The following is a 20,019-nucleotide window of genomic DNA, read 5'->3' as shown; positions in this document are numbered from 1 at the left end:
TTAGCAGCATGACATTTTCATATTACATCACATAAAAAATAGTTCAGTGGCAGATATAAAGTAATACAAAGACTACTTTTGAACTCCCAAGTATTCATTTTCTGGTAATACCTTCACAACTGTTTCAATGTGGATTCTCCCTGTAGCCTAGTGAGCCTTGGCCAGTGTTGACAATGAAGTACATAATGTGTTTCAAGAGAAATAAGATTTATTAATCTAATTCTTTGATGAAGAAGATTTTCATAGAATTGATTATCTCCTCGGATAGCCTGAGTCATGTAATAATAACAAAAATTTTCATTCAGTGACAGACCATTATCAGCTACAGTAGCAAGCAGATTGATTGATACCAGTTACGATATCCTGCTGTCTAAGCCTGCAGTGGGAAAGACAAGATTGAATTGCTTAGATGTTATTTAGGGTCAGTCATCTGACTGTGTCCTTTCAGTTTTTAATTTCCACATCAGCCTCTGCGAGTCTAATGAAAATGTGTTCTAGACAGTGCTAATTCATCTTAGCTGGGGGACGTGGTAATTTTTGACTGAGTAATCGTCTGTGGAGGGAGATACCAGACTCTTTTCAGTGTTCCCAGCGACAGGACAAGGGGCAGTGGGCACAAACTGAAGCATGGGAAGTTCCACCTGAACATGAGGTAGAACTCTTTCACTCTGAGGGTGACGGAGCACTGGAACAGGCTGCCCAGGGAGGTTGTGGAGTCTTCTTTTCTGGAGATATTCAGGACCCGCCTGGACAAGGTGCTGTGCAGCCTGCTGTAGGTGACCCTGCTTCGGCAGGGAGGTTGGACTAGATGATCCACAGAGGTCTCTTCCAACCCCGAACATTCTGTGATTCTTCTGTCTAATGCAGCCGCCTTTTGCTGAGCTGACAGTGCTGGTTCATAAAGCTCAAAGGCTTGGTGGGTTCAGGACTTCTCCTACCTCGTTCTGTGTCGCCTCTGTGTGTGTGTGGGCAGGGGGCTTATGAAGATTGGATCTAGACAAAAAGAAGTGCTAAGACAGCTGTGCTCTAATGACCCACAGCTGTGATGTGACTGTAATCACAAGTTGCCATCTCTGCTTTAGACTGTCAATACATTGGTGTATGGGTTGCTTTCTCTGGTTGAAAATGGATAGAGTCTGCACTGGCTGCACCCGAAACAAGACTGATACCTAAATATCGTATTTGTGCTTCCTGTCAAAGCTGTGTGTAGCTCTGGGAGCAGCTGAGAGTCAAGAATCCAAGAAGTAGTTTTTACAGATGTGAATTCAGTGTTCATAGTCATTTCTCCTGATGTGTTTTTCTTGCTTCTGAATGGGCATTGCAGAGGTCTGCCAGACCCTGACTCCCTTCCCCGCTGCCCCGTTTTCTTTAACCATGTGTGTGTATGTGCTTTGTATGCCGTGTATGCATGATCTGATTAGAATTTTGAGGTGACCTGCTTAGAGCTCTGTTTCTTGCATACTGTCTTCTCCAAGCCACCCTTTGCAGGTGACGGGAAGTCCTTTGATAGCAAGAGGGACTTCAGCCTCACTGAAATATGTCTTTGTGGGGAGATTTGAACAAAAATCAGAGCACTAGTAGTGGTGGAGGAGCCTTTTGCTTGCAGGTAGTTTGCTTTAAATGTGGCTTGTTATTGCCTGAAGGTTGCTGTCATATGATGGCTGTTCAGTGTCATGTGGAACTGGAGTTTGTAGGCTGACTTTGATTCTTGATGGGTAGGTGCATATGTGTTGAAAATCGCTGTTATTAGTGGTGACTGGCAGTCTCCATCAGGAGACTAAATACTGACAGAGCCCTCAAGGCTGCACTCTGCTTTAAATCCAATGTGATTGAAGCATGTTGGCGAGGTTACAGTTTGAAAAAAAACTTTTATCTGCCACTCCTTGTCTGAGGCTCCAGAGCTACCAGATTTGAACATGTCAGCAGTGCTACATTTTCTGTCTAAATAAATCCTGGATGGAAGGTCATTTGACTTAGATTCAGTGGTTACAAATTACACTCATTTGGTAAAGTAGATAATAAAAGGTATTGCGTGGTCTGATATCAAGCCCACTACCACCACAGAGGCATGATGCTGGAGGAGTCTTCTGCTTTCATCCTCTGCAGAGAAGGTGCTGGGGACCTCTGGGAGAGGACTGAAGAGGGAGTACATTTGTATTTTGTTTCCAGTTGCTGCAATGCTGATTTTTTTGTCAGTTGGCTACCAAAGCCCCCCTAGCCTATGCAGGGGTGTTTTATAGTTTCCTCTGCTCCCTGTCACTATGATATGTTAGTAACCTCAGATGAAAAGGCACCTTTGTAACTGAAATTTCTGGACATCTTCAGGATGTTATCAACATTTTGTTAAAATCCTGTATGCCTTCCTGGAAAGAAGCATCAACTTCAGAAGCCTCAGGGTTCCCATCTGTGTTCGCGTCTTTCCCTTATGCCAGGCTGTCTCTGGCTTTGAACTGGTTCTTCCTGGACTCGTGGTGCCTGATTCCAGGCTGGAATAGTTTGCCCTGTTTTAGCAAGAGGAGAGAAACTGTACATGAGCCCAGAGACTGAAGGAAAGCAGAGATGTGCGACAAGGCATTAGCAGCACTGGTTACTGAACTTGCTTGACTTGCTGTGCTGCCATAGACACCTCCTAGCTACTCCCCAGAATGGATAACGTGCCAGGGTGTCCTGGAGCTAGGTTTTTAGGCCTTTGTCTACAAAGCATCACAGGGCTAACCATTTTTGTATGGGTTTAAGCCACACTTAGAATATTTACTTTTTAAAAAAATTCAATTTCTTGGTCAAGCGCTTTGTACCGTTCAGCTCTGCAGACACATGAAGTCATTTAGCCTAATCTGAAATCACAGAGACTAATTGTATCTATAGGTAGGTGTGAAAGAAGCCTGGAAGACTGGCTTATGGATCATAAAGGCTCCTTTGGCACTCAGACTGAGTGCATCCCAAAGTAGTAGGTGGGTGTTATTAAAAAAGTGGTATTTTAAGCATCTGTGATGAATACAAGATTCTTATAAATGCTGCAAGTTACATAACTTTGTCTATTCAGCCTTGAGGAGGTGGGGTTTTTCAGATTGCATGAAGTATTGGTTATAACTGTCCATTTGCATGTCTTGTTTTGCAAAATGAATGCTTCTATGTCCTGTTTGTATTGCACCTTCCTGTTTAGGTTCTCTCCAAGCTTTGAATGTGTGCCATGTTTTAGAGAGTGGTGTTACAGATTTAGTATCTCCCATAGACAGATCATATTTTATTTAAATAGTGACCACACAAAGTTTTAAAAGTGCTTGCTTGCCTAGTTTCTTTTAGCATTTGCTTGGCTTGTTTTTTAAATAATGTTGGCTAATACATTTCAAAATGCCATATCTTTATTGTAACTCTGCTTGCATAACTTAGATGGATTAAGAAGAAAGAAAAGTTTTGTTTCTTACTACTGTAGAAAAAGAGGTAGGCTTCTAACATACCAGGTGATCATGTGATACCAGCCTGGTATAGACAAATACACAATGTAATTTTACACTGGTAGGCTGATCAAAGGTAATCCTCAGGGTTCTCTCTAGGGCTTGTTTCTCCCAGCTACACTGGATTAAAATGCAATTTACCTCACCTTCGAGAGGGCTTAAAAACTTTTTGAAAATAAAAGTATTCTTGCCCCTTGTGAAAATACAGTCGTTGTCAGTAAGACGCAGAGCTGGTCATCAGAATTCCTAGCTTGTAGTCTCCTGCGGTCACAGGAGGTCTATCTTCCTTGGCGATTCCCTTTTTATTTTGTTGGGTTTTGGTTTTCTTTTTTTTTCCCTTTCCACCTTTGGACTGTTCTATTAAGATTCTGCTGTATCTGCTGAGGTTTCTGAGAATAGATTCATTAACATATTCAGTCCATAAAGGCACAAGGTAAGAGCCTTTTCAAGAACATGATGGTTCTGGGTTAATTTCAGTCTATGTGGTTGTTTTATTTGCTTCCCTTGTGTTCTGTTTGGGAGCAGCGGACAGCAAATCACTCTTCTACATTGGACAGTGATGTTTTTGAATATATAAAAACGCCAATCCCCAAAAAGAAGCATTCAAGCTAAAAACAAAGTCTCTAGAACCTCAGTCCTTCCTTGGAAAAAGGGAGCCGTGTTTCCACAAGATATGGGAAGTACTGAGGTCACTGTATGGGCAAGAAAATGATACTGTTAACAACCTAAACAACTCTTTTCTCCTTCTCCAGTTTCTTAGCATCCTGGTCACAGTGACCTTGTGTGTTTGCAGAATCTTTGATTTGAACAGATTAAGAGAATTTGCTTACATGCCTGACTCGGGTTTTTGTTGACTATAGATAGCCTTGTCCTTCACTTGAATGCTTTCTGACTTCTGGTTGGAACATAGTAGTTTTGTAGTGCTGTTGTGTATACTTCAAGTTATGAAGTAATATAAGTGATATCTCCAGTAAAATATTCTTATTAAAATAATAAACCAAGGTAGAACTTGGTACAACAGGCTGCAAGGGCTTTTTCTAGAGCACTGTAGAAGGCAGTTAGCAAGAGTCAGCACACAAAGTTGCTTGTTGAAAATGTGCAATAGAAGAAGTTATAAACGTATAGAAAAAGGGCAGCAGAGCACTTACTTTTCTATATAGTCATGATGGTGATATGATCTTGAGTATCCTGAAGTTGACTGTAGCTGTCCTGAAAGGTTTCCTGTCTCTTACTCAGCAGCTTATGAGTAGTCAGTTCTTGGATGTGCATGATTTTTTTTAAGATTCCTTGGAATAAACAGATGAAGAGGATGATCAGACCTATCAAACTCTTATTCCGGAGGACTGCTTATTCAGGCTGTGCTTGATTAACAAATTGGTGGCAGAGCTAGTTATAACCAAACAGAAAAGGAGCTGCAGATCAGTGTATTGTATGTACTCTGATGCTAAATTGGCACACAAAAGAGATTAATCTGAGGGGAACTACTGGATGGAGATCTATCAGTTTCTCAAGTGGGTTTCCCCTAAGAGGGATCAATTGGCTTTCTCAGTGGCATAGGTGGTATCCTTGTACTGTACATTGCAACAGGGTGTGTATGGACTGAAATTCCCTACGTGCTTTGCACACCATTGTAGTAATGCGATAAGTACGTGCCAGAGCATACCTACAGTTATTTTCTGCTTGAGCTACCTGAAGGCTTCAAAGTGAGTGAAAACAAATATCATGGCCTAAACCTTCCTTTCTGTAACAAAAAGAAGTAGGTAGTCTGGTTTTGCATTTCTGATGATGATGGGTATATTACTATTATTATTGTTATTATTAATCCTCTTCTCTGCAATTTCTGACAGCCATGAGAAACAGTTGCAGTAATAGTTTTCATTCTGTACCACTGGTCTCACTGTCTGTGGACGCTATTAACTAAACAAAGGCATTTTAAAAACTGGATATAAAAATTATTAATTCAGATGCTGAGAACCTGCTTAATAATTTGGGGTGCTGCTCGCTGGTCTGTTTGGTTTAGGCTGACATTCTCTATTCTACTGCAGAGCCACCTGAGCAAAATTTTTAGCAGCCTCTTTCGCTAACAGTATGGTAGACTGCATCTGATGGCCACATGGGACTTCTCTTGGATAATCTTGCTAAGGAGTTTTCCCTTTCTCTGCGTTCGCTGACTTCCCAGATCAAGGGAATAAAATGAGGTCGGGGTGGAAGATGGGTGAGCAGAAGTTCTTCATGTTCCCATGTCAGCTCTCAAGTTCACCTAGACGACCTGAGTTTTGCAGACCGTGTCTTATGATCAAGAGTGCTACACATTAATTAAAGCAGCATTAAATGAGGGAGAGAGAATAGTTGAGGAACTGGCCTGAGGTTCAAAAGATCTGAGCTAAGAGCTAGACATTGAATTTACAGTCCTTGTGAAATGCGTGTTTCTTTGTGCCCCTGACAAATTCCTGTCTCTCTGTCTTGGTTTCCCACTCCAAAAGGTGGGGTACATTCTGCTCCTGTTTTCTGTTCTTTGTGTCTCTTTATGTAAGTTTTCCAGGCCAGTAACTGTGTCTTGGTATGTATAGGAACGCTGACTAGTACAGCTAGTCCTGAACACAGCAGGGGCTTTTAAAAAACAGTTACAACACAAATAATGAGTGATTCCTTCCATCAGATCAGGGCTGTTCACAACTGTGTGGGAAGAGATGGCAGCACTGCTGCCTCCAAGGAAAAGCTTGCAGTTGGATTTAAGACGCTTAAGGGCAGAGAGTGGAAGGGAAAGCTCTCTCACATGCTAAGCCCCGAATGAGAATGATCTCCGGGGTTTGCAGCAGCCTTGTGAGCTTTGTCTTTCAGTCCGTCTGCATCTTCTGTTCAAGGAGATGGCCTGAAGCTGGTTCAGCTAGGGAAATCCCGGTAGAATTTTGAAGAATTTTTTTCTGCTTTGCAAAGTGTAAAGCTCAGATATCTGGACTGCTTTTTCAAATGTAAAATTCCATCTCAAAAATTTCAGAGGAAAAGATAATTTATAATTTTTCTTCTTCTTACGGGGAAAACTCAGCCAAGATATATGCAGACTGAAAATAATGTCTTGCAGCTTCGTAGTGACTTTCACTGGAGGCTCTCCAGATATTTTCCTAACATGAATTAATGAAATCCCAAAATATCCCTTGCAGCCTAGTATTTTTTTGTCTGTGTTTTACAGGTGAATTAATAAATGTATGAAATTCTGGGTGCATTGAAGGCACTTGAAAAGCATGAATAGGACCAATATTTCACCTCTAAAGCTTAAAGTGAAGGAACTAATAATGAAATTTACAGTTACACTGTTTTCTGATGTCTTGTGGGGTTAGTTGCTTTTCAGTTCTTAAATGCTTCCTTTGTCCAAATTGTCAGGTAATGTAAATATCCCTTATTGCAGCCAGATAATACAACAAGATAGCTAGATATTTTATCTTTATTCCTATTTTGCGCCCAGCTTGCATTTGGTATGTCAGTTATCCTCAAGGCTTCACCGTCCAATCTAGTTTACACTTAACTCAGAAGCGTGGCTGCTTGCTCTTATCTAAATTCAACCCACTGGCAATGGAAGATAGGCACACAAATACGACAGTAAATAAGTTTCGGAGCAGGGCAGTTATCAGTAGAATTGCTTAAGCATCAACCAGAAGCACCAAGACCAGTGAAAATGCTATCTCAGGCTGGCAAATGTGCTGCGTTTGCTGCCCACAGCAGAGAGTCTGTGGAGAGTTGGTGCAGCACCTTTGGGCTGCCAGAGAGGAGGAGTGGTAGGGAATGTGTGGGAGCAGAGCGGAGAGAATCGAAGTGCCTCAGGGGATGGAGGGTGAGAAGGAGACGGGTAACAACTTCTACAGACTTGTGAGCTTCTGGAAAACTGCCAACACTAGAGTATGGAAGATAATTTTAGGTCTGTTAACAAAACCTCCAAAAGATACAGGGCTCCAGACTAGTACTTCAGAGGTAGGCTGACTTTAAAATAAACAGAAAAGCAGATGGATTTTTTATTTTTAATTTTTTTTTTCTCCGACCAGAGTAGGCTTTTGTAACAAAATAAACTACGGTTTGATTACTTGCTGCTACTGTTGCAAAACTATTTGATTTTGGATGGAGGTGAGCCTCAGGCGTACTTTTTTACAGCCTTGCAATTGAAAATTTGGCTGCTGTTACTTGGATCAGAGAATTTAATTTGCTGAACAAACCTTTACAGCCATGCTGTTTCAGACTTTGCATAGTTAAAGATATGAGAAACTTGTCAGGACGGCCAGTAAGTGATTGGACGCATAAATATTTTACCATCAGTCAGGAGAATGTTACCTGAATGTCTAGGTCAAATGCATAGTGCTGAGGGGACAGAAGACTAGGCTAAGTATTATAAAGACTTTCAATGCAATCTTTCCAGATTCTTGAGAACCTGTATATCAGTTTGTTTTGTGATAAAGACTAAAGATGGGGGATGTTTATTGTGCGTGTGGGTTAGGAGGGGGTTGTTTTGGTTTGCTTATTTTTTTGAGATATGTGGAAAGTACAAAAGACTTTGTGATAACACTGGCTCCCTTGGCAGTGTGCGTAAGGCCATCAATACTGACTTCGTATTTGTACATGACGATCTGCAGCTTGCGTGAAACACAAAGAGAAAATATGTCACTCTGTAAACACGAGGCTTCTGTTCTGGACTGGTTTGTGAAATGTAAGCTGAAGGAAACCTATTCTATTCTCTTTAACGTTGACCTGGCTTTGTATTTAGAAGCTTTCTGAAGTACCTTTTAACAGGCAGGCCCCTGCATGACAGACTGTGCTGCGTTTATCATTTTACCTCTTGCTGATGGCTTGTGTAGGATGGATTGTTTTGTGCACCTCCCTGCTGCAGCCAGCAGTGTGTGGTACGACTGGTGCTAAAATCCCCTGAAAATAAAAGTCAACTCGAGCTGTGATGATGGAAAGAGAAGAGGGAGGCAATTATTCTACCTGTCTTACATAGCTGTTGCACTGCAAAAGAGTCTTCTTTTTTTTTTCCTGAAAGGGCTTATCATCCTCCCCTCACTACAGAGGAAGCTCAGGTGCCTCATCTAAGTCACCTTTCTGCTGGCTGAAGTTCAGCCACACAAATTCCACAGCAAGTGGTGGAATTTACATTATTTTGTTTGTTCATAACTAATGTGTGTTCTGTTTTCTTGACAAGGGTGTAGCTGGTCCTTAAAAGGAGAAAGGCACTTGCTTGTTTGCCTGGAGGTTGGCTACTGACTTCTGAATCAGTTGGCACCCTCAAGGGGAAAGAGGGACCAACTCTTTCGTGATAGCAGTGGGAGCATGGAGAGCTGCAGAAGAAAAAAGCTTCATGAGTGCAGGGTGGGGAGACAAAGTCAACATAAAGCCTTCAGGAAATGATGAATGAGGAATGCCAAGAAGAGCAAGGAGCAGACGCACAGTCAGGGCTCAGATGAAGAAAGAAAACAAGGTGTTTTACTGGGGCTTAGAGGGGACTGTGCAGTTTGTCAGAGCCAAGAAGTCCTCTGAATGCTGCTGGCATGAAACCAAACCTAAAAGAAATAACCTGCCCTGGGAGCACACTGTGAGTAGGACAGGGTTTGATCACAAAATCTGTTATTTTTTTTCTGCTTCACTCAAGAAGGTTTTCAGGGTTCCCTTGTTCTAGTTCATGCTTAAGTAGAGCAAAGTTTTAGGCTGTATAAGTTCCTTTGTGTGTTTTTGGTCCTTTCAGAATTTGTACTGTTTCCCACTGAGAAGGGAGGGAATGGTTGCTGCACTGAGTCAGTGGTAGCCTTTTTGACTTTTCCTTGAATGCCATTTAAACAACAACAGAGCTTGCAGAAATGTTTAAAAGCAGTGACCGTTTGGCCTTTCTAGATACCCAATTAAGTATTCAGGACAGACACTTTAAAAAACCTGGCCAAATTTTCTTGAAATCTGCAGTTTTGGCTGGAATACATGTTACTGTTGTATATAACTTCCCGTACAGTCCATGAAAAAACAGCCATTTGAAGGAAAAGCAGTTAATGAGCTTTGCTCATGGGTTTGTTTATGATTTTTCAGTCTATTTTTGACATACTACTGGCATTGGTGACATTTTTGTTTCCCTTCACTTGTATAGAAATAGATTTTGGAATGTGCTAAGTACTTCATACAGGCAGTGTTGCACTGGACACACTTGTATGATAGAGAGAAATATGAGGTATACGCATCTGTATCTTGAGTAGGACAAGGATCTTCAAAGGGCTAGCTGCAGACCAAAGCCCAGCCAGTATGGTACGATCAGATAGCCTGCTGAATAAGACCATGGAGGTTGAAGCCTTTTGGTACAGCAACCCTGGTTTGTGTTGCTGCAGACAGTGTATTCTTTAAGTGAAGTGTGAGTTGGTGGCATCCCCACTTACACACGCACATGAAGTTCCAGTGCACACGTGTTACTCTCCTCTCATGCATATGGTAGAGCTGTAGCTGCTCTTAACTCCTCCATCATCCCACTCTCAACTCCTTTCAAAAAGTTTTTGAAAACCAGTACACAAAACACATACTCCGGAAAATAGACTCAGCAGAAAGCTTAGGGAAAAGAGGTATAAAAGGGATAGAGGGGTGTGAGGGAACCAACGCAAACCCCACTATTATATTTGTGTCTCCCTGTTGTTGCAGATGAGGCCCTATAAATAAAATGCTTGGCAAGCTTCCTGTCATGACGCAGAAGAGCATGTACTAATATGTGCTATGAGGAAGAAGTTCTGTAAGGAACTCTCTTCCTCTTTCCCTGAAACGTTCCCAAGATTTCCATCCATAAATACATAAGGATGCCTATATATGATCCATACAGCTCTTTGTATCTCCATCATTTACAGAGGCCTTGTTCCCTGAGGGATCCTCAGTGGTGTAGTAAGAAAGCAACGAAATAGGAAAACTGAAATTGACAGTTATTGTCCTTTTTTTTGGCTATGTAAATATAAGCAGAGACTGCTTTATCTCTAGTCCTGTTTGTTAACTGATGGCAAGAAAGGCTTATTTAGATTCTTATTAATCAGGTGCTAACAGAGTGCTGGAGGACCTACCTTTGTGTGCTTCTGATCTAATGCAATCCCAGGCAGAACAGATTGAGTCCCTTCTTGTGCAAGATGGCTGAGTTTCAGGAGGGCAGGAGAATGCGTAGCAACCTGTGTTGAAAAACTGAGGGAAGAACAGGAGATTGCATACTGCAAGAGTAGGAGCTTTTGCCTAGTTAGTGAGAGACAATGAGTCCGAGAGAAGAAACATGAGGTCATCTGTTGTGAAGCTGTGAAGTAGAAATGAGAGCTTAGGACAAACGATAAGTCAGGAGGCCATAGCTGCTTGTAAAGAAAGAAGAGGGGGGAAAGAATTAAAGTGGATTTGGTGAGGAAGATGGTTCAATGGAAAATTTGGGAAAGTTTCATAAGCAGCAGCATTTTTGGACCTGTTGGAGGATGGAACAGTTTGAGCAAAACAGTTTGATGGATAGGAAGTAAACAGGATATGAAATACCAAGCTTTAGCTTTTTAGATCTGAGCTGTTTCTTGCTGAAAGGTTTCCAAAGGTTTCATAGCCACAAGAATGTTTTCTAATATGCCCAAACTTTCCTTAAAATAATTGAAGGCCTAGTGCTATTGCGGGCCTCTTGACGGCTGGTTGTTACTGCAATCAACAGTTGTTTCAAGGAAGGCTTGATTAAAGTGTCGTATAGTTATAGTTAACTGGCATGTGACTTTTGTTTCTCCAGCAGACTTTCTTATTGCAAGCCCTTCATGAGGACCATGTAGAGGAGGTTTTTTTTCTCCTTGGAGCTTTTTTTTGTTTTTGAAGTGAGACTCTTGAACTTTCCTCTGAAGTAAAATTTGTTTGATGTTGAGTGTATCTTATGCAAATATCCTTGACATCCATATCCAAAGAGCAGGTATAACCTGTGACGTACACACAGTAACAATGGGGCACTGAAACTTGACCTCATAGCAAGTGTTGGGTTAGACACACTCCAAGCATTAAAGCAGTTTAATTGTCTTTCAGGTGGGTAACAGATCTAGGTTACTAGGTAACAGATCACCATAATTGTTAATTGTTATTATAGGAAAATATCTAGGACTTGCTGGGCAAAGAGAAGATCTTGCCCTTAAAAGTCCAATTGTCTTAGTTCAGTAATGAGACACGACAAGTGGGTGAAGCTGGAAAGTGGCTAAAGGGTGTTGTCAGATAGTGCTCTTATTAGGTCATTTTGGACTAGCTTAAGACATTTGCTGCCACCCCAGAAGAGAGCGTGCATCATGCAAGTTGTTCTCATCTATACCTGTCCAAAGTTTTCCAGGTCAGCCAGGAGCCACTGCTGAAGTTGCTTTGAACCTGTTTGACACTGAAAGTTAAGAAATGCTTGGACGATCCAGTCTGGTGACTGGACTGTGGGGGCAGTAACCTCCAGCTGTGACACCGAGACAAACACCTGGGAGTGGCACTGTGAAACCATGCTGGCCACTTCCAAAGTGATTACACCTCAGTGTACCCAGTACCTTTTCAGAGAGGGGCCGATGTAGGCTCTGTTGACAAGGAAAAATACCTCTTTTTTTTTTTTTTTTATTTTTTTTTTATTTTGTTCTAATTCAGTGGCTGTAGTTTGAGCTTGTCATTGGTCTGTCCCCTCACAGGCAGCAGTGCTCAGGAGGCACTCATGGAAGACTGTCCAAAGGGTTTTAAGGAGGGAAAACTGAGTTAATGCCATCACCACTGAATTTTAAAAGGAGGCACACTGTGTGTGAGGTAGGCTTGGAGAAGAGCTCCAGGGTGCTGGGAAGAGAGACAAACAAAGCGTAGCACAGTTGGCATAGGAAAGGGATTAAAAGACAGCACTGCAAGGTGATAGTGCAGAGAAGTACAGCAGTGCTGCACTATGCCTTGAAGGAAAGAGCATGGTGGAGGGGAGAGCCAGTGAAGGCAGTTTTCTGTGGTATAAGATGGGAGATACACCATAGTAAAGAGATAGGAGAGGAATGTTATCTCAGGACCTGAGTGATATCTGCTGTAGTAAGAGAAACACCCTGAGAGGCCAAGGAGGTGTTTGGCATTGCAGATGAGGAAGAGTATTGAAATGTCAACTTCAAAGAACAGAGAAAGATACAGAAAGAGTCTGGACTGATCCTCAGAGGGATCACACGTTGGCACTAGTCACGGTGTCAGAGAAGCACCGCAGAGAAGACCGAGAGGCGGTTCAGTAGCTGGGCTTCACAAATGTCAGGTTCTGAGGCAAATAGTTCAGTGTTAGGGGAAGCAGTCTGCAAGGTGCTGTGCTTGTGTCTGCTCGCTAAGGCCAGCACATTCTGTGCTTGAGAGCTGCAAAGTTGTTAATATGAGCTAACTGTATTAATACAAGTGCCAGGAAGGTGTATGCATAATATGAAGGGTTCTGCATTTCACCCGGCGTGGCTAGATTGGCCCAATTTCAAGCAGTTGGTTTTCACAATCTTGGTCATGGTTTTTCAGCAGTTGTGTATGTGTATAGTGCAAGCTAGAATTTCCCTCTTCGTTTTCTTTTATAGTGTACCACACATTTATTAATAGCACAATAATGTTTTACTTTATAAGATTCTGTTGAATCCATGGTATAAAGGAACAGTGTGGTTCACAAAGGGCTTTTGATTTTCTTGTGTTCGATAGGAAATAGCCCGTCATCTCCGACCTGGAACTCTGCGTGCTGTCTTCGGGAGAAACAAGGTTCAGAATGCTGTCCACTGCACAGACCTACCTGAAGACGGACTTTTGGAGGTAAGACCTGCTAGACAAACATGTGCTTTTATGTCATAGGAAGTTTTAAAGTGAAATGCTACACTTTACACTGTTTTAAGCTGTTGAAGTGTTTTATATGTGGAGTAGCTGTGTAGGAGATATGATCAACTAGAAACAAAAGCAAAGAGTTTATCAAGGGCATTTACCTTGGTTAATTCTGGTACTGTAAAAAATTCATCCATGCAGTTTTCGTGAGTGAATGTAGTACAATAAAGTGTTTAATGAAATGAAAGTCATGTCTTCTCTTCAGCTGAATGTGTCCTTGGATATCAGCACCTAACAGTGCTTCTGCAGGGACACCTTCTTAGCCCTTTCTTGGATGACCACCATGACTCCTGATCTGGATTGTCTCTACAGTTAGCTTGTGTGGGGCTTGGAATATTACTGGCACTAGGGATTCAAATTCTCCAGATAGGGTCCAGATTTATTTGCAGACAGTCATAATTATGCACATCAGTTGGTATTTCCTGTGTTTTATATTAACTTACTAATTATTATCTGATTTTGGCTTTGTATGCTTTCATTAAAGTCCAATAAAATGGGAAAATGTTAGACTAGGACAGTTTATGAAGACAGAAGTACTCATTGTGAAAACCAGAACAAGCTTACTCATTTAATTCCATGCCTCAAAACTAAGGTCTGTATGAGGGAGTTGAAGCGGTGTGTAAACCTATCTTGGATGGATCTCTGCATCAATGCAGATGCTTTTCCAGTGCATGCATAGCTGCTGTTTTACTGTCTACATGTATTTGTGAGTGTTTTGCTGTCAGACTATAGCAGAATGATGGAACAGGAAGAGTTTAACTTGGATAATTTCATATGGCCAAAATTGTGTTTTCATTGAGGGGAGAGGAAGAGCTAACTGTGTCACCATCTTCCTTCATGAAATAAAATTAGATCTGTGGGTTATAAGTGCTATTTGCCAGGAAATTGCACCCAGTTTAAGGAATAGACTAGTGAAATTCAACACTGAGAATGGCAGCCAGGATCAACAAAGTTGAAGCTTTTTAAGGAGCTTCCAAACTGTTATTAAAAGTTGACAACTTTCTGTAGTTTCTGCCCAAAGGGACTGGATTTAAACAAAGCAAACAGGTATTTGTCACCACATGCCCAAAATCCCTCAGCCATGGCTTTTCAGTGGCAGCAGAAAATAGGCATAGCTGCAAGGGAAAAAATGAAAGTCTCACCAACACTCACAGAGCATTTTAGTACTTCAGCAGAGTTCTCTCTCTCTCTCTCTTGTGTCCACAGTCTGTCTCCTTAATGCTGGTGCAAAGTAGCTATAACCCCATTTTGCTGGTTGTTTAAATTGAGTTTACAGCTACTGTGAGTGAGGTGGGTGGAACAAAGCAGTTGAATTGCTTCTCTAAAACAAAAGTAGGCTGGAGTTCTGTCTTAAGGTCTCCACTACATGTGCTTGTTCTTTGAATTCCACACCTGTATCATAAACTAAGTTCTTGATCTGGTATTACTCTGACTACACACTTTGCAGTTTCCATTGCAGACTGGTCATTTTAACGATTGTTTATTGGTTGGATTTTGGGGGGGCGTGGGGGTGTCTACATCTTTTCTTAGCATAGGCGTAACTGTACACAGAATGTGGCTCTTCATCTGTCTCTAGCTTCTTCTGTAACAGTCCAAGTTAAGCCAGCAGTTGTAAAGGACATCGGTCAATGCTCTTTAATGAGTAAATAAAGCAGTGAATGTTTCATTCTGATGGTTTGGCAAATTAGCATTGTCATGTGAACTATAGAAACCTTTTTACTGCTAGAACTTTAATTCTTGGAGTATCTTTAGATCTGTGTTCTGTAAGAAATGTAGTTGCCTGAAAACTTACGTAAGCAAAATAAAAAATAACCTCTGGATTTGCATCAGTGCAAGAGCTTGTGACATTTGATGAGAAAGAAATGGTACAGTATGCACAGAGATCATCCTTGGGAAGCTCCATGAGCTTTTCTGTGAGAGGAGCTCCAATCCAGTCACAGAGGTCGTTTACTGGCAAGCAGAAACCAGACCTTCCTCCTCCTGCAGCCCCAGTAACTGTAAGAGCGCTGTGTGTGCTGGGCTGGAGCAGAGTGGCTGTGGGGCTTGCAAGACAACCACAGGAGGAAACTGAGCCAGACTTAACGTTTTTAGGAAATACTGTTCAGTAAAATGATAGTGAATGTTTTCATTCTGTAATGGATAACTGAATATTTTAATATCCCAAGTTTAATAGAGCAATTGTTCTCCCTCTCAGAGGAGGTGAATTCAGAGATAGGTAGGGTGACTGTCACTGAGGAGAATGACCTTGGCTGTGTTGGCTCCCCGTCAATGAGTAGCAGTGGAAGTTGCTTCTATCGATATGGAGCTCGCCTGTGTTCGTTATGTGCATGTTCTGGTAGGAGGTGTCATCGCTGCTGAGATGTTAATGCTGCTCTTCCTATAAAAGCTTTACAATATCATTGTAGGACAACTGATTAATAGAGGAGGAGTCTGGAATAAATTTCAGAGAAAAAGATGTCCTACTAGGTTTACACTACAAAGATGGGATGAGCCTTTTTAAAACCACAAAGAAAATGAATTTATCCCTAGCAGTCTCTACAGTGTTAATACTCTGCTGCAGGTATTACGCAGTATAGCTCAAAAAAACAGCCTATATGCAAATTCTTGCCATCCTGTTTTGCTGATGAAGGCTAAGTTTGGCAATCTGAATTCAGGCATAAGAGCTTTATTCACTTCAGAGTTTTATTTCTAACTCTGGTGCTGATTTTATCCGAGCTTGGCTAAGCCACTTTTCAAATTTTGGCATGAAAGCGTTTGGCTCTGAAAATTCTGTATGAAAATGTTCTGATTTATATTTCTCTTCTTCAAAATAAAATACTAAATGCAACAAATTTTAGAAAGTAAACTGCAGTATCATTATTATAAACAATGACATGAAATTTCTAACAGTTTTTTCCCCCCCAGTTTCCAATACATACACATTGGTGGGGTTTTGGGGGGATTGGTTGGTTGGTTTTGGTGTTTTGGGGTTGTTTTTTTGTTTTGTTTTGGGTTTTGGTTGGTTGGTTGGATTTTGCTCTGGGTTGTTTTGTGGTGGTGGTGGTGATAGTTGTTGTTTGGGTTTTTTTGTCCAGAATAGGAAATAGCTGAATGACTGTTCTGAAACCCAGTAAGCTTTCTTGGAGAAAGGAAGCTGTGATGTCAGCTTTCTCAAATTCTTGGTGAACCAGAGATGTGGGCCTCAGGGAACTGCTACAGCCCAAAAGCAGGCAGAGCCAGTCTGATACACCATTAATAAAGATGTTTACTGCCCTTAATGCAAACCTTTGGTACAATCTTGACCATGTTTGATGGCTGAATCATCCTTTTCCAGAGGTTCCCATTTCCAGTGCAGCCTCTCCTTAAGGTCTAAGGCCTGCAGAATGGAAGTCTTGGTATCTCAGAGCTTGAATTGAGCCCAGTGGGTTTGTACAGAGAAGGCCTTAGCTGTGTCTGTTGACTGGCCTGTGGAGTACTTCTGCTGTTAATGCTAAAGCAGATTATTAGAGGTCCCTGCCCCAGTTTTGACTGTTGTGGCCGCGTGTTCGGTGTGCACATCTGCAGGGTCAGCGGTGCCCGAAGGACCTTGGAGACAAGGTGGTCAGAGGGACTGCTGCTGTTGCCACTTCATGGATAGGCAGCTGAATAGGTTGGTCTGTGTGCTAATTGGTTTTGTGCCTTTTGAACTTCCAGAACCAAACGGAGATGGAAAGGAGAGATATCTGGTTAACTTGCTGTCCTGTCGTGGGGCCTTACATGCAGAGTATTTATGGAAGCACAAGAAAGGCATGTTCTTGTGTAGAAGGGAACACACCAGTGCTTTCCTGAGGATTCAGTTAGGTATCCTTAGTGCCAGATACTGCTTATTTTAAGATTTCTTCAACTTTCTCTGCAGTTTAAGATCTAACTGAAACTGAAAAGTGGTTGCAATGGCAGCTGCTATCTGATTGTCTATAAATGGAGTAATGTCCTTGACTTCTTAGAGGAGGTGAGATAGGTAGTTGAGGGCTAGATCAAATGCTTGCTGAAGTTAATAGCCAAACTCTAGGTGACTTTGGTGGTTCATACTTAGTTGATGGTCACTAGGAAGGGCAAGGTAGTGACCTGTCTCCCAGAAATCATGACCAAGGAGCACTCAGGGAAAGGAGAGAGAACAGCACTGTCTCGGGAACAGTGAGGACTAATTAACCAAGTAAGGGTCAGCCTGTGCACCTGGTTATAGAATGCTGTCTTTAATTAACGCAGTACAACAGTTTTTCAATGTTTTTCTGTTAGATCGCTTTTCTATGGACCTGGAAGTTCACTTTTAATCTTAGAAAACCCACAAACAAACGAACAAACAAACCCCAAAAGCAAATACCAGCACTTGCTCCCAACAGTTTGACCCTTACCTCCTGTCTTTGTTCTACAAACTACTTCATGTTTTAGGCAGTGACTAAAGCATACCAGAATTAATGAATAACTCACTTTGGCTTGAGAGAGGAGGCGAGATGCAGTTGAGCCTAAAACGCAACTGATGACAATGGAAAAATCGATGTATTTTCAGATGTAAAGCTGCAGCTGCTTCTTTTATTCCTAGTTTAGTGATACAGGAGGAGGGTAAATGTTGCCCTGAGACCTCTTGGATGAGCTCTTTGACTTACTGGGTCAGGCACTTATTTATTCACTTCATAGACTTGTGTGTCCTCATATCAGTACAAAATGTATTTTCACAAGTGACAATGGATAGATGTGAATAGCTCAGAACAGTCTTTTTCTCAGCCATGTCATCAGTTTGCCATTTTAATGGGGAGCAGAAAGAAAGGAGGAAGTAGAGAAGGAAATCTGATAGCAATGGAGTATTTATGAGATGATGGGGTTTCATGAGTGAGGCTGAAACAGCAGTTTCTTAATTTTTCTGATCAACTGATGTTGCGTAGGACATTCATTCAGAGCAGGGGTTTGCATTTGTTTCCCACATCCAGAGCATGTACTGCTCTACTTTTCGTCAGTTTTTTTCTATTTTATATAAAACAGGTACCATTTGGAGCAAGCAAACAATTACAGTACTCGCATTCACGTTCTTTCTGAGTCAGAAAGAGCAAGGACTGGAACATGCATGCTTTATATGCCAAGTAAGTGCTCTATTTAACAGACTAGAGATGGTTTTGGATTTGTGTCTTTCATGAACATGCGGTGAAAGATGATTGTGTTTCTCAACTCGCCATCTTTGACCTGAGGAACATTTCTGATAAATATCTTGTTGAAATAGATGTTTGCAAACCATTGGATGTAATGAATCATCATTCTCTAGACAAAACAAGTTTCCTTGAAATTAGTCATTCCTGGACTAGTTTTAATTGAAGTACTTGCTACAAGGTGTTGTGGCTACCAGACTTCACTGTTTACGTGCCTCCTTAAAGAAGGGAAGGCAAATTAAAAATCAGTCATTGAAGGCCTTACTCGCATCCCTGGAAGTACAGTGAGTAAAACTTCTCACAGGAGGTGGTGCTGTACACACACCTCCGTTTGTTGGGTCTCGGGTGGCTGAGCACCTTTCAGATTATGCAGGAATCCACATAATCTGCAACTATTAAAAAACTGGTAGCCTAGACCTGCAGTTACAAGAAAACCAATATTTCTGGGTTTTGGGATGCTCTGCCTGTAAATTGTTGCTCAAAAAGGTGTGCAGTTCAAGGTACTTTTTGGGGAGCAATTCCGTGAGGGCATTTGTACTCTGGGGACAATAGACTGCATGCATCTGGGGTAACCTGAAAGGTCTCTCTGCTCAGAGGTGCAACCTCCTGTGTCTGAGCTGCCCACGCTCGTTCTATGTTCCTGTGCTGTGGTGTTTGAGCAGAGTCAGTCTCATGCAGTTTCTCTACGTTATTAAAAAAATGCTTAATAGTCATACATGTATATGTGCATCTGTACTGATATGTAGAGAGAGAGGATCCTGCCATCAGTAAGATATGCACCAAGAGGGATTTGCTGTGGGGTGGGTAAAATTGAAGTTCTGGGTGAAATAACCTTCTCCTCATTGCTGTTATTAGGTGGCTGATTCTTCTAGTGGACAATATCGTGGCAATTGCTGCGAGAGCGTGCCTGCCTGTGCCCTTGTGTGCCTGCTGGGCTATGTGTGACCCTGCGCAGGGGGGCTGGTTGCTGAGCCCATTTTCATGGGAGCAGAGGATGTGCCGGCTTCCTCCGCAGTCTTGCGTGCCGGTGGGCACCCTGACTCCTCGGGGTGCTGCGTGTGTGCCTCCGCATGGCTGCCGGGTGCTGTCAGGCTCCCCCGGGGGCATCGGCACCGTGGAGGGGGATGTGTCAGTTTTCGGTGCTGCGGGCAGCTTTCCAGCCCGGCAGTAGCAGGGACCTCCTAGAGGATCATTTACTGGCCTTCTCCCGTGCCTCAGAGCTGTTGTGGCATCCACAGACATGAAAATGATCTGTCGAAGGGGGATGATTTTGCTGTTATCAAAGAAGAGTTGGTTTTGTTTGTGTTCTGAGAGAGCTATCGTGATGGCTGGTTTTTTCCCCATCACTCCTTTGAATTTCTGCTGCGCAGTGGTGCTCGAGTGCGAGGCTGGGGACTGGCAGACTGCGCAGCGTGCTGCTGGGAGCTCTGCTCTCCCTTGCTCAGCCTCGCACCGGCGAGACTGGCGTACTGCTTCGGAGGCATTTAAGCAAACGAGTAACATCACCTCGCTGTACAGCTCCGCTGTGGTGCTCTGACAGACACTCGCACCGGTTCTGGCACTGGAAGTTC

General features: G+C 42.3%; 1 protein-coding gene across 4 annotated transcripts in view; it reads left to right on the top strand.

Moving 5' to 3' along the window:
* NME7 (NME/NM23 family member 7) overlaps window positions 1–20,019 on the top strand; it is a 95,533-nt gene that overhangs the window by 65,487 nt on the left and 10,027 nt on the right. For 3 of the 4 annotated variants that reach the window (XM_075436439.1, XM_075436457.1, XM_075436458.1), the window contains exon 11: window positions 13,119–13,226. In XM_075436439.1, coding sequence (XP_075292554.1) covers window positions 13,119–13,226 — 108 coding nt within the window. Of the gene's footprint in view, window positions 1–13,118; window positions 13,227–13,497; window positions 15,086–20,019 lie in introns of those variants that run through there. The other variant, XM_075436449.1, reaches the window with a different exon arrangement.

The sequence above is a fragment of the Opisthocomus hoazin genome, chromosome 1 (genome assembly GCF_030867145.1).
Source record: "Opisthocomus hoazin isolate bOpiHoa1 chromosome 1, bOpiHoa1.hap1, whole genome shotgun sequence".
Taxonomy (NCBI): domain Eukaryota; kingdom Metazoa; phylum Chordata; class Aves; order Opisthocomiformes; family Opisthocomidae; genus Opisthocomus; species Opisthocomus hoazin.
Note: the sequence above shows the minus strand (reverse complement) of the source record. Positions and strands in the feature narration are given on the sequence as shown.